Source organism: Manacus vitellinus, unplaced genomic scaffold, assembly GCF_001715985.3.
Source record: "Manacus vitellinus isolate BGI_N305 unplaced genomic scaffold, ASM171598v3 scaffold_21_pilon, whole genome shotgun sequence".
Lineage (NCBI taxonomy): Eukaryota > Metazoa > Chordata > Aves > Passeriformes > Pipridae > Manacus > Manacus vitellinus.
The window spans coordinates 13010037-13035529 of NW_021939546.1; the positions used below are offsets into that span (position 1 = coordinate 13010037).

The window sequence follows — 25493 nt, forward strand, 5'->3', positions numbered from 1 at the left end:
ATCCTAACTAGATTTAAACACATTACGATTTTCAGCAGATGCCTTCTGTAAGAAATACTATTCCTTTTCCTGTTAGCAACCTGCCTGGGAGCAGACATATCTTTGGATGTGCTGAACTGGAGCTGATCAACTTCCTGAAGAATTGCAAACCTCTCTGTGAGACCATGATATGCCATAGTGGCCACGTGCCTGAGATAGTGGAAGCACACTTGGTTGCAGCGCAGCATTCTGTGCGTGCAGGCTGCTCCTAATGAAAATGTTTTCCTGAAGTAAATGTTAAAATGTGTTAATTTTGTTCTCTGACTTTGATTTACAACACTTTGGATTCCCTAAAAAAAGGAATTTAGGGAGGGCATGAAAAAGGTCATTCAGTTATAGGATCATAGAAATATTTAGACTGGGAGGGATGTATAGCAAGCAGTCTCTAGTCCAACCTCCTGCTTAAGTAAGTCTAACTTTTGTGTTGCTCAGGGGGTTTTTTTGCAGTTGAGTTTTGAAAATCTCTGAGGATGAAGACTGGGCCTTGTCCCAGGACTGTACCACTCACTGAAAAGTTGTTTTCTTTATGTCCCAACTGGAATTTCCCTTGTTGCAGCTTGCATTTGTTGCCTCTTGCCCTTTTACTGTGCATCTCTTGGAAAAGTCAGGCTGTCTTCTATATCACTTCACTTGTGGTAGTGGAAAACTGTAATCAGATTCCCCTGCAACCTTCCCTTCTCCAAACTGAACAAACCCAGCTCCCCCTGCTTCTCCTCCTGCGTCATGTGCTCCTGGCCCTCTTGGTGGCCTCAGCTGGGCTTGTTCTGATCTGATAATAAACATTAAAAATTGTTAACTGTTCTTTCCACTGTTTGATGCAGTTTCAGTTTCCTTGGGTAGCCTTCAGTCAAGTTGACTTTTGCCTTCTTACAAGATGTGGATTTGGAACCAAGGAGAAGTGATGAATCTTTGACCCATCTTTGTGCACTTTTTTCCTCCTTTTTTTTCCCCTTTAATGATCACCACTTGGACAGTATTCTTTTGCATTCTTTTATTGGTGCAGTGCATTTTCTCCACCCAGCAGTACTTGCATGTAAGATAATACTTTGGGTGAAGTTACTATCTTACCTTGCTGGACATCTCCCTGTGAGGATACAATATTATAATATCACAAAAATTTCTCTTGCAGTGGAAAACATTATTCCCTTGTATTTTCTACTCAGATTATCTGAATATACAATTTTCAAGAATTTTTTAGGTAATCTTTTCCTTTCTTCCCCTCTCAGTTTTGCTTCTAAAAATCTCTTCTTCCACACCACCTCAATCACTGACTCATCCTTCTGAAATGCTGAGTCCCCTTTTACTGACAGGTTGAACTTTTGGTAAAGAGAGAGAACAATAATTGTTTTCCTAGTGTTCCACTTCTCTCATAGTTTTTGTATTCTAGGTGTAGGTTCAGTGTTAAATTTCATTGTGCCTTAGCCAGTCAAATGAAACAGGAACAATAATAAAGATGTCTGTAACACTGTTGCTGACTTTATTATTGCATTGAATTATCATGATATTTTAACTTCATAGAGAAGTTAGAATAGAAGGGAGAATAAATGCTACCAATGATGATAGGGCACACATGCATGAATGGAGTAGCTAAGAACTGTCTTCTTTAAGTCAGTAAACTGTCATTCAATCAGTAGTGGTATTCTGAGTTCCATTTTGAATGTGATAAATAGCTGGAGTGTGAGGTAAGGGCTGATCTTAGAACAGTCTTGAATCAAAGAAAAGAGCAACTGCAAATTTCTTAAAGGGAAAAAATAAAAAAAGGGAGTATAACATTTTAAATAGTCTATGGGAAATACCAAGTGCTGTCTAGCTAAGTTGCTGATTTTGAAGAAGTTCAAGACCTGAATGGAGAGAAGGAGGGACATTTCCCTAAATCAAAGATGCAGAGATGAACTATAGCCCACACACCATTTTACACCAAACTTTTATGGATTAATACCATCTGGAAAGAACATTATGAATAAAAGCAGGCTTGTGAAAAAGAGGAGATGGGATTCATTGGCCAAAAAACTTTCTCTTAAAGTTCTTCAAGAAAGGATAAAGTGAAGACCGAAAAAAAGTTTAGTCTTATCACAGACAGAAGATCATGTTGCAAATGCCATGGTAAAAAGAACAGAAGAGTTGTCCTACAGGGAGAAGTGAAGTAAGGATTAGTAATCAATGGAGAGGACAGGAATCTGTTAAGGTAGAATGATTGCTGTGGAGAAGGGTGTAGAAATGGTACTTGTACAGGTGGAAGCAAGACTAAATTACACACCAGAGCTTCCTCTTTATCTCCCAGAAGTTTTTAAATCAAACCAAGAATAGGTCCATTTGATTGCAGTCCCCCAAACGCTGTACCTCCATGGAGAAACAGCAAAGTGATGTGGACAGCTACAGTGCCTCTAATGCAGTCTCAGTGGAGTGGGGTGAAAGAGGTTGCCCATGTGAAGCTACAACCATGTCTGTATTTTCTGACATGTCTTATACAGACAAGTCTGAAGTGTTTGTCAATTTATCTAAATATATAATTACCCACCTTAAGTTTACGTAATTCATCGGTTTATGGATATGTGTCAACAAATGCATTGTATAGCGTGTTTGTTTAGGCATATTATCAGAATGCCTCTGTTTCTCTTTCAGAAAAGGAGCCTGATTTCTAAGGCACTGAGAAAAAAGTTGGTAACTCAGACACAGATGGCTGCAAAGGCGGAGGTGGGAGAGAATGGGGAAAGATGAGTTCTGGCAAGGAATCACGTTTGTTGCAGGTGCGCTTGTTTTAGAAGAATGGGATGCTGTCTGGGAATGAATGAGATCCATTCCTCAGCAGCGTGCACAACCTGCCAAACACCCTGGGTGGCCTCCGACGGCCTCAGAGACTTTTTGGTCAGAGAGAAGTTCTAAAAATGTCTAAACTTGCTGGCATTCCCATGCAAAAGCTGTATTAGTTGGGAGCTGTGGGGTGTTCCTGGCTGTTTGGCAAGAGGGCAGAGTTAAGGTTACTTAGATGACCTGAGCTGAGTGTGTGCACGCTTTCAAAGGATTTGAGTATGTAATTGAGGAGTTTTAATTTCTGTGGTCAATTTTTCAGAAAGCTGCCTTGTTTCCCAAAGGGCTTTTTGGCAGAAGTGGAAGTTAGATCCCTGCTCCTTTAACTGCATCCAGACTTGGTGGAACTTGAGAACAGCTTTTCATGTGGTTTGCATCCATACCATCCCTCTCATACTTTGATCTGGATCCTCTCCGTGTTGCCGTGTCTGTGACTGCCACTTGCGTGTCTTCTGCTTTTCCTCCGTCATCCGGAACGCAGGGTTTTGGTGGTGATTCTGCAGTTTTGGGAAGTCATTCATAAACTCGAGCCTGCAAAGCAAAGCTGTGCAGTTTTACTGGCTTGCCGTGTAATGGCTTTTGAATGAGTCACACACGCTCTTATGAGCGTTGGGACTGTGTTGCTGTCAGACTGGAACGCTGTAGTTAGAAAATAGCATGGAAAGACAAACGAAGCACAACTGCAGCCATGTGGAATTACCTTTCAGTAGAACATTTCTCAAAGTTTCCTTGTCTTCTCCGTAGGCTTTTAGCTCCAAAAATAAAAAGAGACACTGACAAATAATTAATTACTGTGAAATTGAGGGGCGGGTAGAAATATATTTACTCTTTTCGTGATAGAAATTTTGGGAGTAGAACAGGACGAATAAAACGTAGCAAGATATAACAGATGTTTGATGGTATGATGGGTGTTGCAGGTTATTGAATTAGGCACAATTAACTGCCTGGTAGTTTATTAGCTTGCCTGGTTGCTTTGGAGTTTTCCTGTATTATAATTGGTCTCAGGTACACCAAACAAAGGCAAAAGGATTATTGCAACATATAAGAGCAGAATTAGCCTTCTGCAGGGATGTGGCACACACCCTATAAATTTGTCATTTGATTTTTTTCCTTTTGTATGTAGCCCTTCCATGCTTTCTCCACATTCTTAGCATATCTCAGAAATTCCAGCATTTTTAGTAGTGAATCAGTGAGAAGAAGGGGAAAAGGCCTGTAATTGCTTTTTCCACTGAGCTTGTTAAAACCACGTTGTGGGAAATGGACCCAAACACTGTCTTTTAAGTGGTGTTGAGTCTGAGGCAGGTGGTATTAACTCAGAACTGCATTAACTCTTTTCAAATCTCTTTCCTGTTTCCTTGAGGAAACATGCCTGGTGTATATGTGTGGCAAGGGCTGTTTGCCTGCCTCTTGCATTGACATTTTAATTTGGTCCATGATATAAATATCATTTCCCTAATCCCCCTTGCCCTGACCCTGTTTTGTCTTTTCTTCAAAGTGAGTTGACTTTTTTTTCTTTAAGGAGGGGGGAGGAGATGGGAATGGTGGCTAGCTGCTCTAGTTTGGAGCATTAAATGCTCGGGGGGAAAAAATCTCAGAGTAACTGTTGTTTCTTTCTTTGTATTCACATGGAAATTTTTAATCTCCATCAAAGGATCAGGAGAAAATAACGTTGAGATTCAACAAGAGAGCTCCCAGCTTACATGGAATTTTTAAATGTTATTTGGCTTTATCCTTTAAGCGATGAGAACCATGAACTATGTACCTACAGGGTTCAGAATTAACTTTTCTCTTTCTTCCAACACACCCTCTTTTTTTTTTCCTTCCCCCCTCCCTTTTTCTTACATCTTTATTGTTCTGCATAAACATGCAACTTCTTTCTGGCCAAAACTGTAATTTGCCTCAGGATTTGTTTAGTTGTATTTATGTATACATTTCTAACATTAATTATGAGCACCAGTCTGAAATACAGCCTCATGTTCTCCTTTTGATGTGATCTGAAGAATCTCTGTTGAAGGCCATGGAGCTAAAATCAGAACCCAACCCAGTGTACCCTTGCATAGCTGTACAAGAGCTAACATTTGCCTGTTAAAAAAAAAAAAAAAGGCAAAAGTAGGTATAAAAGGGCTAATGATCTGCTTGTTTGTAGTGGGGAATCACAAACACACTCTGCACCTGTAGGTGTAGATGATTGTGCTAAGGATGGTAGCAGGGGACCCCCTGCAACTCTCCGTGGAGGGTAACAGCAGATTTCACAGGTGGGTGCTGGCAGCAGTGGTAGATTTCATGCTTCATCACAGATTAATAAAACAGGGAGGATATTAAAATGCTAATACTCATTAATACTATTTTATGGTGTTTAACATTAAACATGGAAAATGAAAATGAATGACAGCCGGTAAATGGAACTGACACTTGTGTTCAGGGTGTCCAAAGCTGGTGAGAACTAGCTGCAGGAAGTAAAAGCTGTGGATGCTCCCTTTCCTGCTGTGGGCCAAGCCAAACAGCACCTACTGGTACCTAGATTTGTGCAAGCTCACCTAAATTTAGACTTAAATAAACTCTTCTATTATTATAAAATACTTTATGAAATTTTTCTCTTTACCAGGTTTGGTCAGAACCATTATTTTCTGTGTCATATGACAGACAGAGTCTCCAGTAATACACATGTCTAAGAGCAGAAATCACAGCCCATTGAAGCATAATTGGGGAATAAGTTTTGCTTTTTTTAAGTAGTCAGTATTAGGTTTTTTTCCCCAAAACTCTTCTTGTGTTTCAGTTGGCTACATTGTTCTTCATTTCTTGCTGAAGTTTCAATAAGCTTCCCTTCATCCCAGAGGCAGTTGCATTTCAGCAACAAGTAAAAGTTGGCCCTCTGTGGGCCATAATGTAATGTAATATAATATAATATACATAGATACAAACTTAATTCTGCCATATCATAGACGATTGTAAGTTTATTTATGGTTAAAAGTCACTGAAAGCCTCTGCATAGCTGTGTTTAAATATGAAACTTAAAGATCTAGCATGTTCTCACCTAATGTTCTTCACAAGTAAAACTTTTAATTTAGCATGAACCTTATCTCTGTCTTTTCTGAGATGTAAAAATACCAGAAACACTGGGAATACATAGCAGTGCACAGAGACCAGGGGTAAAGGGATTCTAAAAGTTTAGTTATGTCTCTCTATTAATAACAGTACTTGGTAAAATTATAGTTGTCTGTCCAAATATCCATTTTTGTACCTTAATGTTTTAGGTTTTAAATAAAATCAACCTTGAATATTCTAGGTTTATAATGCCTGGGTCTGAGTCTACAGTCTGCATAGCTGACTCCAAGTGACTGATGTGTGCTCTGAGCTCTTAGGTACATTTAATATAGACTTTTCCAGAAGGTTCTTTTGCTTTTAAAAAAATCTTCTCTTGAACTCCCAGCTTTTTCTTGTGCTTGCACCATGAATTTCAACTGCCCAGTTGCCTTCATTTCCCCCACTTATGCACCGTCTCTTGCCAGCACCCCCTGTCTGTGACCTGCTGGGTGAATGGCAGATTCCACCCCAGAGATACTTCTTTTTACATGCTTAAAATGTGATCAGTATCAACCCCTTTCAAAATTACTGCCATCTCCTCTTGTTCTCAGAGGGCAGAAACCACATAAAGTGCATGTCCCTCCCTTCATTTACAAGCAGCCATTTAATGCCACTCTCCATCTTTGGTGGTTTAACTGAAAACCCACGACTTTCTGTTGAGCTGAAAACAGAACTTCGAAAATCAGAGTTTAGGGAATGAAAGATCATGGAAAAGGGCTTGTTGCTTGGGCTAGATTTTATGAAAACATATTTATTTTGGCAAGTGTTTCTCAAAAGCAGGTTCATGTTTATGCTCTCTACCGTCTGGATTTTGCGGTGAGGTGTCAAGAGCATGCTTACTCCAAGCTGGCTTAGAATTGGATTTCTGCCAAAATTTTGTGTGCCCTCCTCTCCTTCCATCCACCCCTCTACTTTCTTTCTCCAGGTTATACAAGATTTTTCCTTATGTTGATCTCAGTGGGTATTTCATTTCCACATCTTGGTGCTAAAGAAAACAACAAGCTTTAGAAAAAGGGGGATCCAAGTTTTAAAACCTGAAGAGAATAAAAAAGGTTGCTTTCTTCACCCTATGCACTCTTATGCTTATTTCTTTTTAATATAGGTATGTGAAGTTCAGGATTTGATTGCAAGAATTTTCGGCACACTAGACCAAAACCTTTTGTGGTTTGTTGTCTCCTGTATCTAGATTACAGGCCAGTTGGTTCTTCCAAACTCTGCTAATTTTTTTCTCTCTTGATGGAGGGTCTTCGGTCCTGTGCCTCCTTTGATTTAAATTTCCTTCCTAGTCCCAGCCAGATGTTTGGTTTCCCCCACTGTTGACAGTCAGATAATAGTCTTACTCTATCACTTCGTATATCTACATTTGCAAGATCCGTTACGAAAAATTCCCAAATTTTTCTCACAGAAGGCCTTACTGTGTATTTTTAATATTTTCCAAAGGCAAATTCCTTTAATGTTGCATATAAATTGCTTAAACAGCAAGCAAAGGTGAACCTTCCTGTTTTTCCTTTTCCAGTAAGAAGGGTGTGTTTCTGAGCCACATCTTATGGATGACCCAGAGATTTGCTCCACCTTTGGCAAAGGAATGTGGCTAGCACTTCAGAGAATTACAGGAAAGCTTCAGGAGTTTGTCCAAGAAAGATTAGACCATCAAAAACCAGGCAAAACTTTGTCTTTCCCCCTTTCCACTGCTTTCATTTCCTACCGTGTTGTGTTGTCCTCTGCATCAGACTGTTTAAGACTGCCAAATACTTGGGTATTTTATAGGTAATATATCTTATAAATGCCATAGCCAGCCTCTGAGGGAAACAGAGGATTGTCGGTTTTGGATGAAGTATAAAACCCAAGCAGGAAATCATTGCTGAATGGCACAGCTGCAGGCAAACATTGTGAGCTAGTAAACTGCCCATCTGCACAGCCACACGTGTGTGGGAGCGCGGGGCCGGGGCGGCCGGGGCAGAGCGCGCCTGTAAGTGGTTAGCAGGGAGAAATTTGGTGATTAAAGAACGAAGTGTTTTGCTTCATTAGTTCCTGAAATTCAGCTATCTGAAGGTGATTATAATCTTGTTTTCAAGAAGGAGGAGAGGCTGAAGATGTAGAGCTTTTTCCTTGCCTGTAATAAAAAATAAAAGCAGAATTTCGGAGCTGGGGGTGGGCTTGATCATCCCACTGCAGGACGGAGGATGTGGCACAACCTGCTGTTGAGGACTGAAGGAAAAGTTTGTCAGGAAAAAGGAACACACTGTATTTGTTCACAGGGCTGAGCTGGCAATCACATATGAATCTTCCCTTCAAAGTTAGAGGCGAGAAAGACTGCTTTGGTCCTTAGGGTTTGCTTCACTATTGTTGACCTGAACAGGAGCCTGGGTGGTTTTTGAACTGGATGTTTCTTAAAGTTTGAACTGTGTAAGGTCCCCCTTCGCTGGAGATTTTGCCAACCAAAATAATTTTCATAACACTCATTCTAGTACTTTCCTTTTGTAATGTAACCTATTAGTTAGTTCCTAGTTTTGCTGTTTTCCATTCTAAATAACTCCTCTTTCTTTGTGGGTTATTGTTTGTTGAGTTCCTCTAGCCAAGCCCGGTATGTTAGTTCTGCCAATCCTTCCTCTGAAGTTTAGCACTTCCTCTTACACATGCCAAGTTTGAGTTCATTTTCCGCATGATTTTCCCAAGTACTACTTTAAATAATCCACAATTCAGTAACTAAATGGAGATTGTTAAAATAATGAAACAACAACGATAAAGCTCTTTTAAGACTGCACTCCAACTGTAAAAGCTGTTGGTTTGGGGTTTTTTCCCAAATATTTTATTGAAAAATAAAATTATCTTCTCGTAGTCAAAACTGAATTAACAGGGTTATAATCCCATTGTACAATAGACCGTCTATGCTGATATTTGTCATTTAGGAGAGTTTTTTCTTGATTCATTGCAATGTATAAGTCAATGCAAGAGTAAAGATAATGTAGAGATTGGGGTCCTTGTTTAAGGCATATGTAACCTGGGTTAAAACCCCTTGTGTTTTCTCTCCCTCCTCGTATTGGAATGTCAGAATGGGTATAATAAAAGTTGAAATTTGTAGGCAGGGAAGATGGGTGTATTGCCAGCTGAAGCCTTTGGAAGCTTTCTATTCACTGATGTGTTTTGCATCAGAACACCCAAAGAGCATCAAAGTCTTAGGACCTAAACTAGTTAAAACGTGCTGATTTCTCATGGTAAAAGGACTGAATCTTTAAAATGTTCTGAAAGTTTCATGTGAACAAGAATACCATTAATGTATGCATCATAAATTTAAGGATCTGATATTTCATATATCCTTGAGCATTTCCACGTTTTTATCACAAAGAAAAGGAGCTGCTTTAGTTTTTCCTCTATACACTCTTTAATTCTCTCTTTTTATGTCAATTGATGTAGTTTTTAAAGCCACATAAGGAGAATTTCAGTTGTTGTCATTATAATGTTGGTACTTTCTGCATTCCATCTGCACGCAAGTATGAATTGTAGTGTGATGCTATAATAAATTATAGGTATCTCTGTTAAAGTATAGGGGAATTAGTTCTAAAGATGAAGTTTTTTCCTTATTTTCTCTCTTTCTTTATATTTTAATGCATTAAGGAAGCATGTAACTAGTGGACATTGTCTTAGTGTCTTGCAATACCTGGCATTTTGATTTATCCTCATGAAAAATGTGCAAAATGTCTGATAATGTTATGCAAAGAAAAAAAAAGATGGAAGTTTTAGCATTCATGAACTTCATGTGTGCATCTCCTTCCCCAGGACAATCACATCTCTCCGGAGTGAACTGATTCCACATCTGGTTAGGAAACAGTTCTCTTCTCCCACATCATTGCAACAAGGACTAGATAACAAAGAAGAGGACCAAAAGAAAAGAGAACAAGCATCCCTAGGTCAGTACAAGTATCAAAAATTTGGGTATGTGAAAGTTTTAAAGTCCATATGCTGCAGCTGAATTATTGAGTAAAGTACAGAATTAACCTGAAACACTAGTTTGAAGATCTGGGGTTTTTTTCTCATGATAAGAAAGATTCTAGCAGATTTCTTTTTCAAACAGTATTATGCATTATATAAATTCTTTTGTCCTTCCTTATTTTGATGTAAATCATAAGTCAGCTAGGGGCTCTGTATTTTTTCTTCCAGAGTACAGGATATATAAATGTATTTTTGAAAATGTAATTTTAGGAGGGAGTTCCTAAAATTGCATAGGACAACAGGCTAAGCCTTAACCACCCTGCACTGGGAACTGGACAGGATCTCAGATCTTGGAACCTATTTTTAACATTTCCGCTGTCTCCTTGTGTGACCTTGGGCAAAACATTGCATCTGCTCTGATTCCTTGATTCACACCTGCAGAATAAAAATAAGCACTTACTCACTACATGTGATAAAATCTGTTAATGATTGCTAAGTATCCAGCCATTGAGATGAGGTGAGGCAAAGATTTCCCTTCACCAACACTATTTTAATGGTATTCCTCTTCAGAAAGTATTTCATTAAGTCCTGTCTTAACTTCATGCCATGTGTGTGTTCTCCAGACATTTATAGTTTCATAAAGGAAGATAATAGCTTGCTGAAACCTGCTCCAGATAACTCGTGTTGGAATGATCACAGAGGAGATATGACTGAAACTCTCCACGAAGGAAAAGTGCGCTGCTACGTCCATATAATGAAAGAGGGGCTGTGCTACCGAGTGAACACTCTTGGGCTGTATATTGAAGCAAACAGACAGGTGAGGAAAATACAGAACTGCCTCCTGGGAATACAGCAGTAGTTTATGGCACATTTTGCCCTCCAGGAGTGGCTCCCTGCGATACAGCTGAGGAGTATGTGGGAATTGAACCACTGCCATCTTATCTAGGCACATCGCCCTACTGCTTGCTGGATAGGGATGTGAGGCCAGGAAACAGGTCTGTCACTAATTTACTCCATGGCTTTGATTTAGCTAAGAAAACCTTCACCCCACACATTCCTGTGTTTTTGAGGGGCTGGGGCAAGACATGCAGCCAAAGAGCCAAGAAGTGTGGAAAATAAGGATGGAAGTAGCTTTGGTAGCTTATCTAATCAATGTCCTCCATGTCCTAAAGGCAAGGTCAGTTCTGACTGGACTCTTCCTAGTAGATGTTTGTCAGTGATAATGACAAAGGTTATTAGCAATTTGCTGGAAGACTTAAACTACCCTTGCATTTAAATTGCCTAATGATTTCCATAATGAAAGAATTATTTTATGAAAAGGTTTCACTACAGTGGTACTTTGGGTAAACACAGAGGTGAAAGGTTGATCTGTTGCAGCATCTGTTGCAGCTTTCACTTTCACACTACTGAGAATTCATAAAATAAAAAAATCACTGGGGAGGATTAGAGAAATCCTGTACTGCCTAATGAGCTGCTGAATAAAAACTCTTAATATGTTTGTGGGGTGGAGATTTAGGTCTTTTGGGGGGGGTTACTACACTGGCTGATGCAATGTACAAGTTCTCACTTTGCTCTGCTAGTGATGAACTTCATTGCTATCAGGAGTGGACAGCTTCCTCTAGTTTTGAAAGACTTAGGAGTGCAATAAGGAAAGACTCAGGATTTCTGGAAGTGGGGCTGGGAGAGCAATAATGTTGTATTGGGAATCCTGGAAGTGGTCGCTGCCTTGCATTTGCTCTCAGATTGAGCTGATTTTGTTTAAATAACATGAATGGATTAATTCATGCAAATCAGAATTGCAGCATGGCAGCGTGAGTTTACACACTGGAGCTCTTTGTCCTTGGTGCCTGTAGAGGAACACAGAAATAAAATTATTTGCTTTGTGGCTGGAGACATGAGGAAGAGAGGCAGCATTGCTGCCTGTCAGAAGGAGAAAACTTTCCCCAAGAATAGCAGGAACAAGTGTGCCCAAAGGGTTAAAGGTGAACACCGCTTGCTAGGGGAAGTGTGCGTGTACATTTGGCAGCAGCCACTTCAGTAAAAAGTTATTGACTTAAGCCAGTCAGACTCCATGTGGGATTTTTTGTGTTGGTTTTTTGTTTTTTGGTTGGTTTTGTTTTTTTTTTTAACCTAAATATTCTACATTTTGGTCAGTTCAGGAAATATATTTGCTCCTGGGTGGTACAAAGAATTAGTGTTTTGAAATCACATTGGGGCCTTCAACTTTGTAAAGGATTTTCTTTGAATTTTTACCTTTTTCAGGATGGTAAAATTTTGAAGGAAACTATGTTGAGGTAAAATGTAAAATGGACCTTAATAAGGAGTTGTGAGAAAGGAGTTCCTTTTTTCAGTGCCACCACATTTTGTTTGCTAATCCTCATAAAAGATACACAATTAATTTGATCTGCTTTTTTTACCTGTTTTGTTGGTCATTAAGGAAGACTTTTGGTATCTTGTTTGCCCTTGTCTTGGTCTTCACGGACCAGATTCTGATTCCCTTGCTGCAAAGCCAGGACCTATAGCATTGAGGTCCAAAAAGACAGGGTTATGGAGCAGTAGCAGTCCAGTCCAGTAGCTGCAGGAAGGAATGGCATCCTAACCCTCACCCTTCTGGTGAGGAAACAGTTTGCTCACATCATTTCACTTCCAGCTGGTTTTCTGGATGCCTGCAGCCTGTGTGTGGGCAGGTGGGTTCAGGAGGGAGTTATCTTCAATAGCAGGAAATAGTTTCTTTGTAAGATGAATTAAATCCAAACACATCTTAAACCTTGCTTTGACCCAGGCACTCCCTCTGACTCCTGCCCCCAGTCTAACCTTCCTTTTCAGAGTAAAATGCTTGAGCTGGTAGCTTTCTTGGGTTACCCCTCAGGCTGCACTACCATTGACTGATTCTAATAAGGTCTTTGCTCTGGCCAGTAAAATCCTTTATTTATTTCACCACACACCTTTCCACTGAGGAGGGCAAGAGCCTTTCTTCATGTCTTTCCCTTCCCACAGATCAACAGTGGATAGCAGGAATCTTTCCAGCCTGTGCTGTAGGTATTCTTTGGTGTGTGTTCCTTGCTTGGATCTGTGAGTCAGGTGAGGACAACGTCCCTTCACCCAGCCAAGCATCATCTGGGTGGATTGGCCGAGTTTGTGGTGTTCTGGTAAGCTGATGGTTTTCTCTAGTGCCTGCACCTTGGACTGAAGGATCTAATCTACTCTTATTTTTTAAAAAATAAACAAAACACAAATCCAGTGGGAAGGACCAACTACAAGATGTAAAGAGCTACAGATGTGAAAATGTCTACTGGGGACAACAGCCAAATAGAAATGATACCTCAGATGTGTGAGTTCATCTGAGCTCACCTCACTCATCTGGATGAAGCATCAATTGTGAAAATTCTTACCGTGTGAAAACCAGCACTATTTATCCATCCTTGCATGCTGGAAGGGAAACAGGCTGGTCATATTATGAATATCCAAATAATTTCCTGCAACTATCATCTCATTTGAGATCTTGAGATGTATTTTCTGATCTGATCCCATCTTCTTCAGATCTGTGGGATTTGCTTCTTGAGGTTCACTCCCTAACCATCAGCCCTTGTTATCCCAGCTTTCTAAGGAGGTCATTTTACACAGTTGTACTATATGGCAGTTCCTTCATAGCAACTTTGGAAATTGCTGGCAACATTCAGCCAAATTCAACAGAACAATAAAGATCTCAAAGATAAACTTTTCTAAGAGTTTTGTAAAAATAGGTGCCTGTGTAAAGAAAAGAGAGACTTAATGAGTGCTGCTCCCTCCCTTTAGGCAAACCCAGTTGCACCATCACTGTGCTGAGACTCCAGCTGACCTCCCAGATGGACAGTCCGTGCACACATCCTGGTTGGCCAAACAGCATGTGGGGAGCTCCTCAGCAGCCCAGCACACACTGCCTCTCCCTCAGGAGTTCAGTTTGCTGTGGCACACAGACCTCTTAGCCCTCATGCATCACTTTGCCACCTTCTGAGTCCCCTGTGTTTCTTTGACTGCCATCTCTGTCCTACCGAGACACATCACCCATTGCATCACCCCTGCCAGTAACTGCAGCACCGTGTCTGTGCATTGCTGCAAGGCTCCCACCTCCCCTGAACTCCCCATCTGGGCTGTCATCACCTCCTCTGTGGTGTGTGACCTTGGCCCCAGCCTGACGCCAGGAGATGCAGAATGCCTCAGGCTGCTCTTTTCACCCACAAAAGGAGGAATGATGGAGTGATATCCCATCCTCCTGCAACGAAGGCTCCTCTTTCTTTTCAGGAGCCAGTTCAGAATTGCTCTCCATAGATTTGTTCTTGGCTACCTCACGGGCTGTGTCTCTCTCTATTACCATCGCTGCTTTGCCTGCTTATCTAACACCTGCCTTCTCCCTGTCAAGAGCCTTTTCTTGTGCAGCTTTCTACCATCTGGAATAGCCACTTGATCAGCTTTAGTTTCTTTCTGCTTAAACACCTGAAATACAATTTTGTTGCCTCTACCTCAGTGTGCTGCCTTGTGGAGTGGGTTTAACATAGTCATCTTTTTAAGCCAGTTTACAGATTTATATTTGGTATTACTTGCTTCCCTCCCTTGCTTTACTGGACAGCGTAAAATACACTGAGCAGCAATTGCAATGGCAGATGCCAGATATTGTAGTAACATACAGGATGTCACTGGAGCCAACCTGCTGCTGCTGATCCACTGCTTCTCCACAGGTGGGAAGCCAAATTGAGAGGAGACATGCAGTGCACTGCAGTGGTGGTGTGTACCTGTCTCCTTTACAAAACTGGAAGATAATAAATCACACTTGGTGGACATTTAAAATGCAGTAACCTACCTTTTCATGTAAATTAAAATGTTTATGACAGATGCAGTAGTGCAATAGAAACCAAAACCATCTTTGAGCTGTTTATGTAATGTGTGGGTACAGCACTGTCATGTTAACTTGTGATGTGGGTTTTTCCATCCAGGTTCCCAAACTATTGCTTAATCTGGGTCTGGAAGAACCACTGGTTCATGGGTCTGCACAGATCACTGACAGAGGCATGGTAAGTGTTCCCTTTTTCCATCTCTGCTCTTTCAATACAATTTGCACACACTTTGCTTCAAAAATTACTTGCTAAAATTCAGTTCCATCGTTGGAAGTGAAGCTGAGTTCTGAAGTGTGGAATGGCAGTACAGGTGATCCAGCCCAGAATCTCCTGTAGACTCACCTATGGGTTCCTGCCTTTCAATCTCTGTCTTTTAAAATGTTTGGTAAAAATTCTTTCTTACTCCCAAGACCCCACTGCAGTCTCTTGTTCCCTGATGGCAGTTCCTAGTAGTTGAGCAGTTTGCCTCCCAAAGGACACCAAACCCAGAAGGGGTCAGTATTTTAGCTTTGCTTCTCGCTAAAGCATTTTGGTTGAAGACCAGCTTCAAGCTTCCCTTTGACAGGTCTCACTGGGCAAATCTGAGTGAAACCAGTGAGTACCAGCAGGACTGTTCTTACCTTACTGCATGACACCTACAGAGCCAGACCTGCTAATAGACCTTGAGAAGACTGTCCAACTGCCCAAATTTCTGGGTCTTTCCTCTGCCAAGGATCCCTCAGGGTAGAGCATGGTAAACTTTGTTGATGAGTGCTTGAGACACACTGTTTAGACGAGGTGTATGGAGAACACATATTGGAGAAATCCTTGTGCTTTTGCTAGTTTCTGTTGTTTTCTTCCCCAGGTGGGATCAGACAGTATCATTGGGTCATCCACACAAATCGGGGAGAAGACATCCATTAAACACTCCATCATCGGCAGCATGTGTACCATAAAGGACAAAGTTAAGATAACAAACTGCATCATCATGAATTCTGTTACAATTGAGGAAGGGTATGTTACCTTTTTGTACCTTGGTTCCCTAAATTTGCAGTTTCTTTTTCTAGATAGGTCCTGAGTCAGTCATTTTTGTCCTGTAAAGAATTCTCAGCTGGAAGAGACGATACCAGAGGGTGTGTTTCCAAAGACTGAGTCAGAAATAAGTCTCTATAACCAGTCTAGTAGTGCACAAGTGAAATGAATTAATGAGAGGACTGCAGTCTTGGAACATAAATTTCTTCTTTTTACAGTAGGTCCTGTCATCTTCAGAATGTGTAGGTAAGTCAAGTGGATGTATGAGTCTGTATGAGCTTGTGTGCCGTTCTTCCAAGCTTTATTTCAGTGGCTGGGTCTGTGAGTAGACCTAAAATAGAGGCACAAAACATATTTTGAAGTGGTACACTTACCAACTACAAATGTTCTTCTTGTGTCTGAACATTACAGCTTCACCTAAAATGTCATTGTCTTTGGCCCTTTTCTGTTGTCCTGCAACTTTACCATTGCCTATGCTGAGTAATAGAATAAATGAATAAACTTTTCAAAGAGAAAATCTGCCAGCTAGCAGAGGTTTCTTGTGCACTAAAGACACTGACTAAATAGTTAGCCTTGAGCTGTACATTTCCAAATGTGGGAAAAGTGGCCTATCTGTAATTGTTGATGTCTGCATGCCCCCATCTTTCCATACGTGCTGGCTTCCTGTGGATGTCAGTGGAAAGGAAACTGCTGATTGAGTCTGTGCAGACCTGTATAAATTCCCTGCTCCTTCATGGCTTGAGGTTTTCTTAGGGCCTCAGGAAAAAGGCCAAGCTCTTAAAAAATGCCAAGTTGGCTCTGAAAGTTGCATATCTGAAAAACATAAAACCCCAAAGGATGTGGGGTCTATGGAGGATACTACTGTTACATAACTAAATTACAGGTAAGTATGGTACCTTACCACAAAGTGTTTGTCTTTAATAGAAATCCACAGTAATTTCAAGCACATCATAAATCAGAATTCCATTGAGTATAGAAAATAGCTGGTTTCCAGTTCAATCACAGATGGATCCAGTATAGCTGTATCACAAGCACTGCTGTCATAAAAAGTGGAGGAACCTCTCTCATTTGATCATAAGATGCTCTGTCACTTTGATTAATGAATTGATGCCACAGTCATAATGATATGGTTTTGCATATGAGGTCAGCAGCTTTACCATTAAATCACAGAGGCAGCTGGGTGTATAAATACTGCTATTTTTATGAAGAGTCCCAAATCACCTTGTGTTTGTCTGCATTGGTATATAGCAGTATTCTAAATCTTAAATCGAGCCCAGAGTCATGTTAAGCATTTCACAAAGTTCCACAAGCATCGTAAAGTTGGTGATATATTATTTTTTTAAGAGGGATAAACTGACTTTTGGGGTAGCATTTTTGTGAATTTCTAGAAAACAACATCGTCCCCAGTCACTCTCACTGAAAACAGTGTAGCCACCAAAGAGTGAAAAACCTCCTAGTCCCAGGGGTTTACCCCCTTTAGCTGCCCTATGGTTACTGCACACTGATGAACTGGAGTCTAATTTGTAATTATTCCTCTTAATTCCAGAATTAAGACTACAGACCCTGGATCTTTATTTCAAAGCAAACTGTAATCAATATTGTGTAGAACTGCACAGATACTGAGCTGATAAAGTATTTCTTATGGTATCATGGTAAGTCTTAAGATTAGAGGAGCACGAAATCATGCATACACAGGTAGTGAGAAACAGAAATATTCTAGCTGCTGAGTTTTGTTGAGAGAAACCTTGCATGTAGTGAAGGATTTGTATGTATTTTTTTCCTATGTATTTTGACTCTTTCATTACTTTGGTTTAATCTGATATATTTTTGGTAAAATGTTAACGATTGTTACACGTGTTGATGGATCTATTTGCAACAGGTGGATAAATTATATGTGGTTTGGCTTTAAACTGCCCACAGTGGACAACTCCTTATGAACACTTCTCCTCCCAGGTGTCCCTAAAATAGCTCAGGCTTTATCTAATCACCAACTTCAGAAAACATCTTCGTCTTTAATTGGAAAGTCAGTATGTGTTGGCTGATATGCCTCAAAATGAGCATAATAAAGTGACAGATCTAATTAATTTTTTTTGTTACTCAGAGGATGTCCTACAAGTAAGCCAGTTTTACCATCTAAGGTACTGTACATTAGAAACTTCTGGAATTGCACTGTGAAGTGACAAAAAGTGTGTCATTTAAAGAATATACATTTTAATGCTGACTTGAATAACTCAACCACACTAATGGACTACTGTATTAGTGCCTGAGTCAAATGTGAGTGGTAACTGAAGGTCATTCCCAGCAGTGTTCATTGCACATATTATGGAAAAGACAAAGATGCTTAGATAACTCAGAGAAGAAAGATCTGGTAAATCTTTTCTGAAAGTTGGGATACTGGGAACAACCAAATGCAAAAATTGCTCTGCATTCTAAGTTCAGTTATCAAGAGAGACGTGGCACTGCCTTGGTATTACCCTTGCCACTTACATCACCTCCAGCTTCTCTGGGTTGAATCTTACATTCTTTTTTTTTCCCATCTCAGCTGAAAAAGTGATCAACAGCTTCAATTCACTATGTCAATATAGAAAAAACAAAAAAAAAAAAACAAAAACCCCCAAAAAAACCAAACCAACAACCACCTCCCAACCCCCCCCCCCAAAAAAAAAAAATGTAAAATGTTTATCTCTTGATAGTTTTCCTGTTATGTTATTTGGGGATCCTGTGCCATAGTTCCTGCAGCTTCAAGATGCACACATTATACCTCCAAACCAGAAAAAGGTTTTGAATAGCCTCACCACATTTTATACCAGCTTCTGAAATGGATAAATAGAATCTTGCTATGCAGGTGGGAAACACCAAAAGGTGCTTAGAACAAAACCAGATTCCTGTTTTTAGGCTGTGGTTGGTTCATTATTGGAGGAACAGAGGTTATGGACTAGGTGGTGATGACCTTCCCAACTGAATGGATCAAGGAACTGGGGTTAGCTTGGACAGTGCCATTGCACAGTGTTTGCAAATTATGATCTGTTCACCGGCAATGGCTGGGGCATTTGGTACTCTGGAGGATCAGTAGCAGGGTTTTTTGTTTTCCCTGGTGTGTAGGGCTTCTGTTACATTATATATGTCTCCTGTGAAGTGATTTGAGTAGATATGAATCCCCCCTTAGAAGAGATTACAGGGGATTAAAGAAGTTAGTAACAGGGCAAAATAATTGGTAGTCCTTTCTTAATGTGTTTCCCACTGTGCAGCTAATTCTTCCATCAATGAAACAATAAAATAGTGAAGATTACATATGTGCTGAATGATGGACATCCTTGACCAAGCTGGGAGGGATGTAATTTATACAGCAGCACAAGTGCTGAGAGACGCTGACTGCCCAGGTGACAGGCTGCAGCGGGGAAACGGTTCTTGTTTCCCTCTGGATGGCTCCCCAGAGCTCAGTGACAAATGACTGCACTGAGTTACATAGTTGGAGAAAATCTACTAATCGAGCTGAAATTATAGGTCACTTGAAAAAACTTTGTCTATCTGAATGCTCCTGCAGTAGCTGTGTGTGTCCTTAGTCTCTGCAGTGGCTTGGGACTGCCCTTCTGTTTGTTCTGTTTGCATCAGAGGTGGAGCAGCACAACAGGATCCCTGGATTGATGCATCTTTTGTGCAGGAGTCCCTTCATTACATCTCAATTGCAAAGGGGCAATGTGTAACACCCACAGACTGACTGAAGCTGGTTACCATTTGCAAATGAAAAGTGATGTAGATATGCCCCTCTAATAAGCAAGGCTGGGAAACTGGTCACAACAGACAAGGGAAAGGCTGAGGTACTCAGCCCCTTTTTTGCCTTATTCTTCACTGGCAGTCTCTCTTCCCACACTTCTCAAGTTGAATGGACCACAAGACAGGGACTGATCAGAGGGCTGGAGCATCTGTCCTGTGAAGACAGACTGAGAGAGCTGGGGTTGGTCAACCTGGAGAAGAGAAGGCTCTGGGGAGACTTCATTGTGGCCTCTCAGTACTTAAAGGGGGCTTATAAAAGTGATGGGTACAAACTTTTCAGCCCTGTTGCAATAGGACAAGGCCTGATGGTTTTTAAGTAAAAGAATGTAGATTTAGACTAGATATAAGGAAGAAATTCTTTGCTGTGAGGATTGAGAGGCACTGGTGCAGGTTGCCCAGAGAAGTTGTGGCTGCCCCTGGAAGTGCTCAAGGCCAGGATGGATGGGACCCTGATCAACCTGGTCTAGTTGAAGAGGTCCCTGCTTATTTAAGGGGGTGAGGACTACATAGGCTTTAAAGGTCCCTTGCAACCCAAATGACTGTGACTCTATAACTGTGTTTCCTTCGGTATACTTGGGCACACTTGGCTATTTTGAAATGAAACTGAGATATGAATGGATTAATTTAGTTTCAGGTTCCTGTTCTGACTTTTGTTTTGGCAGTTAGTGGTTGGTTTGTTGGGGTTTTTATCAAACATTGGCTTTATTTTTTACCAGTTTTGTTGTTTTACTTGGTTTGCTTGCTTCTGGCAGGAAGAACATCTAATTGCTCTGGTCATACAGGACCTTGTGCCGAAGTGCTCTGAGCATTACAAATAATATTAACAGGAAAAACATGTTGAATCCTTTATTCCATCCCTGCATATAAATATTTCGAAATCTCTTGTTTGTTAGTAAAACTATCCCAGTGTATACACTTACTGGAAAGAGCTTGGCCATTTTGTTATGTGCACAGTATGTCCTTCTTCCTTGGTCATGGAAAATGAACAGAAAAATTCAGGAGATGGGACTACAGTAGGGAAAAACCCACAATCTGTGGAACTACTTAGAGGTTAGTTGAAGAAGCAAGCCTGGAAAGCTCAGATAAATATCAAGTCCATAGTAAGGCATGCTTTGAAATGGTCTTGTTGACATGCTGGTAGTCAGTACCCCAGGGACTCTGTGCTAGCTTTAGTGTCTGAAATGAAGTATTTTGCTGTTTTTCTTTTCTCAAGGAAGTATAAGAGAGCATTCTGCTTCAAATTATTTTTTTATGGAAATCATAAATAGGCTGGTCTGATTATCAGAGAGGACAAATGGCACAAGATTTGCATCAAGATTTCACCTCCACAGCTAGAAAGTACCAGATCCTCACAGAGTAACCAAAAAAGTTAAACCTGTCTCACCTATAATTTTGTCAGAAAAATGCTCATGGGGAATGATTTGGTTTGGATGATGGAAAAGATAAATGAAATGTCTAGTCAGATGCCTGGCACAGGCCCGAGAATTTTAGGCAGTACCTCCTGAGTTCAACTCGGCAGCTGTTAACTTAGAAGATGGTGGTCTTCATTTGAAAATCAGGAACAATTTGAGGTCTATTGACCAACTCAGAAAGCTGTTCCAATGTTCCTTTTAGTCTCCTTATTTGCACTTGTAATGTATAGAGACACATCTCTGATCCTGAGTGGTTTACAGTGGTCTGTGGTCAAAGATGCTGTGTGTGGCACAGGGGCTTGCTAGCACAGGTATAATTTGTGGGATGTAGAATCACAAGGTAGATATTCCTTCCTCTGGTATTTATGTTTTTGATACTTAACAGTTCTCTGTCTGGAGTTCTGCAAGGTTGCCCCTTTAATTATACAGTGGTGTCTTTGTCCTGGTGTCCATCCTGTGGATATATTTTGATGTGATGTCTCAAAAGATTCTTTACCACTAAACTCCTCAAGCTGCATCCTAAACTGGTAATATCAGTAGAAGAAGGAGACAATTCCTTCCAGAAAGGAGTTTGCAGCAGACAGTTGCTGGATAGCCTGATGCAGTGGGCTGTCAGTTGAGGGATTGGGACTGCAGATGTGACTGAGGTTATTGTGTGGAGGGGCAGGAATCACTGAACTGACTCTTTGTTTGTAAAGCTTACAGCATGTCCTTGGAACCACATAAAAACACATTACCCAGAAAGAACTGCTGAAATTCCCCATGTGACACGCTGCTAAGGTCACCTTTTGGAAAGGGAAGGGGTTAAAAAGACAGGCAGATACGATTTGGGTCAGGCTGCACATGATGGCAGCAAACTGCAGAGTGTTGCAGCATCAGGGAACTTGGAATGCAAGGGAGGTGACACCAAAGCTTCAGGTTACAAACTGCGGGGAGGTGATGTGAATGTTGAGGACAGAGGGAAAGCTGGACGAGTCCCGCAGGGAGATTTGGTGAACCTTGGGGAGTTCTGACTCCCTGGGCAGAAAGAATAGGCTGGATTAAAAATTTGTATGAAGGACCAAAGTACCCAGATTTGTTGAGGAAGAACTGGCACCGAAAATGTTACATCAGCCAAAACTAGCATCTTCTTTCTTGAGTCATGTGAAGAGAGTAAGTTATGCACTGGATTTTGTTTAAGGTGTTTGGGCTACCTGTGTGAAAGTAGATGGCACAAATGCCGTAATGTTACTCAGTGAGGGGACTGGAGAGAGACCACGTGTGACTGGTTAAAGGCTACTCTAGTTTACCACGTGTCTTCAATTTATTTCTACTTTCTATGAGAAAATGTACAAAGGAAGAAAACAACAAGCAAGGCGAGCTAGATTGACTACTAACTGCAGATTGATTGTGAAGTTTATTGGTTGTTTCCTCAATAGTGCCAAATCAGCACCTGATGTAGAAACAGTCAGCAGTTTGAAGAAAGTTCTAATTAAAACCAGGATGGAATTGAGCCTTTATAGGGGTTCAGTGCCTAAGTAGTCTTTTTCCCCTTGGACAATGGCAGTACAAAGGAATGATCCTATTGCCAAGGCAACATATTTTACAGTATGTAACCTCGTGAAAAGGAATGAGGAGATGAGGTTGTTTCCAACACCACAGCTTGCGAAGCTGGAGATAAAGATTTGTGTATGCTGGAATTCCCAAACATTTTGTATCGTGAATCATTTTTTAAGATGGGTTTTGTCTTCTGGACACTTTGTCTCATGCCATCAATTGCCCCCCTGCCATATGCTAACCCTGGAAAGAAGAATGAGTTTAGAATAGATATCACAGAAAGCACAAGAAAAGTGAGAACCTAATTCAGAAAAAGCACATGCTCAACTTAAATATATGGATAAAGTATATCATGGATATGTATAAACAAGGAATACATGAAGAAAACTATGTATAGTCCTTGCCTGTAAAAAGGGCTCTTATTTCTCTTGATTATGTATCAATTCTGTCCTTTCTGTCACACTTTTTGGCTTTAAACTAAACATTTTTGGTCAGGAACCATAATTTTCATTCTTCTATTTAATTCACTGCACATGCTATAGAAGATGGTGAATAGAGACAACTTCTGGCCAGCAGAGTTTGCAGGAAGATAAATTGAGGAAGAGAGAGCAAAGTAGGAAACTAGTGAGCAGGAAGCGGTGGAGCTACTTGCAGGACTGGTTTTCTGTTACTTTCAACTAAAGTAAAATTCTGCTGTACCTAATGTATTTAGGAAATTTCTCATATAATACCTGTTATCTTGTGAATGTCTGAAACATTATTACTAGCAGCCCCTCAAAACATTTTTTTCTTCTGGCTAGCTTCCTGGTACATCAATCTGTCTTAAATAAATCACCTGTTCTTTAATCTCAGATGCAGATGTCTCCCTGATAGCGCAGGGAGCTCTTCCCAATTTTCCAAACATCTTGTACATCAAATGTTGAACTTAAAGCACAGATGAGCTCTGAAAAGTGGCATTTTAAAATATCTCCTCTCATTCTGCTTCTTCAGGTGGCCAGGGTTATGTCTGACTTCAGGGCTATAAATAAGCTCGTGCCTCCTGCTAGCCACATGGGTCTAATCGAAGAGTGTGGAGATTTTTCACAAGCTGCTGATTGCTGTTGGGTTTTGGTGGGAATCTGGGTGTGAGTGTCTCTGATTCTCTTTAAAATCTTCCCCCACTTGGGTAATGGAAAAGGAAGAAATTATCATGTTGTGCCAGAATTGTGTCTCTTAAATTCCTAAGGGGACGATGGAGTTGAACAAGTTCAGCTTGGATCTAAGAGACCAGCTTCAGTTTGTAAGGGTGACATTTAAAAAAGCCTTTTCAGTGTCAACCTAGCCCATATGATATGGAAGCTGATTTAACCAATAATGCCTTATAAAGGGCACAGCTCTCAACCCAGAATTGCACTTGAAAAACTCAAGAGAAAGTGTCTTTTTACTGTGCCTGTTACCTCACTCGATCTGACTGTGCCAGATAGTGAGAAAGTAAGGCAAACCCAGAGATGAGAGTGAACATATAATTTCTCTGCTTTCTTTCCTTCACATAGACATCAGTAGCTTTTCCTGGCCATCAGCAGAGTGTCTGTAAAATCATGCAGGACATGGCCCTTCTACTTTGCAAAGGAGAACCCAGAGGGAGATCAGTTTTCCTGCGTGTGGGGTTTCCTGGTGTAAACTCCTCACAGCGTACTTTTGCTGAAGTGTGCAGTCCCGAGCTTGCAGCTACATAAAAGGCCACCAATTGGTTTGTTCCAAGATCAGCTGGATTTAACTGAAGTTTCAGAGGTGAGGCACAACCTTCCAGGCGACCTCCCCCGGCAGCCTTAGTTTCACTTAATAAAACACATTAAGGTAGGTTTGAGGCAATCCTTTAAGGTCAGTTGAACTTTCGTTGGAAAATACGAGTGCTGGCAAGTATATACAATCTGTAATGCAAAATGTTTAGGGTGTGGGGAAGAAGTGTAAAGGAGCCATACCACAGTGATGAGCTTGGCTAGAAAAGAGACACGAAACAAGTTCCTTAGCGAAAACACCCTCAGAGACGGGTGAAGAATTCAGGGGGGTTGGTAGAATGATTTTGTTACCCCCAAGGGGAAAAACAGGAGATCAAAGCCCAAATTCACTTAAGAATGCTTACTTTGAAATGTATCTATAAATTATAGCACGTACTGCTGGCATCTATTGTAGTCTTTGGTATTTACTTGAGTGTTTAACATGGGATTCACAGTTCCCTGAGTTCTCATTTGTGTGTAAAAGCATGTTGCTGCAAAAATGTATTGGTGTGTAAAGCATGATGGTGACAGGAACATTTGGGGTTCCCAAGTTCCCTAGTAGTGTTTTTGCTTTTTCCCTGTTTTCCTGTGGTCTTTGTGCCTCACCCCTGTGATCATGAGTCCCAGCTACCAACTCACTAGCTAACAGAGGATTCCTCAAGGGGTTGCTGGTAGCTTTTAGAGCTCTACCTGTCTCCTCGCCACCTCTCAGGGTTAATAAGATGCCTGTTGTGACTGTTATCTTCTTGGTGAGGGCAGAATGGGATGTTGCTCCCAGGGGAATCCACATCTGTTACCCCTCAGTCAGCAAAGTAGCTGCCGAGGCATGTCACCCATTGCTTTTAACTCCTGCGTCAGTCTCTCCTTTTCATAGCTCATCTGAAGGAGCAAGAGACACGACTTCTTGGCATGGCAGAGCAGTACCAACAGGCTGTCCTCAGCTTTGTGCTCCAGGCTCTTTCTTTCTCGTGAGTCTATAGTTTTAAGCATTGCATTTTAGACACCTCATTTGCTTTGCTGCCCAACAGAGATTATGTCGGGGTTTTGGCACAATTGGATTAAAGTACCAGACCTGGATAAGTTCCATTGGCATTTCAGGAGATTTGCTGTAAGGCAAACCTGTGACATTCATACCTTCCTAAGCTTGCACAACCAGGGCGAGAGCTGCAGTTGGGGTCTTGACCTCAGTTACTTAAGCCCCTTTCTCCCAGGAGCGTTCATCACTTTAATCACAGAGTCCTAAATAATCAGTGGGTAGCCTGTAATTAGGG

General features: G+C 40.9%; 1 protein-coding gene across 1 annotated transcript in view; it reads left to right on the plus strand.

Annotated features, from left to right (window-relative positions):
- EIF2B3 (eukaryotic translation initiation factor 2B subunit gamma) overlaps nt 1-25493 on the plus strand; it is a 99842-nt gene that overhangs the window by 58208 nt on the left and 16141 nt on the right. The window contains exons 6-9 of the mRNA XM_029959764.1: nt 9709-9839; nt 10485-10678; nt 14832-14909; nt 15577-15725. Coding sequence (XP_029815624.1) covers nt 9709-9839; nt 10485-10678; nt 14832-14909; nt 15577-15725 — 552 coding nt within the window. The remainder of the gene's footprint in view (nt 1-9708; nt 9840-10484; nt 10679-14831; nt 14910-15576; nt 15726-25493) is intronic.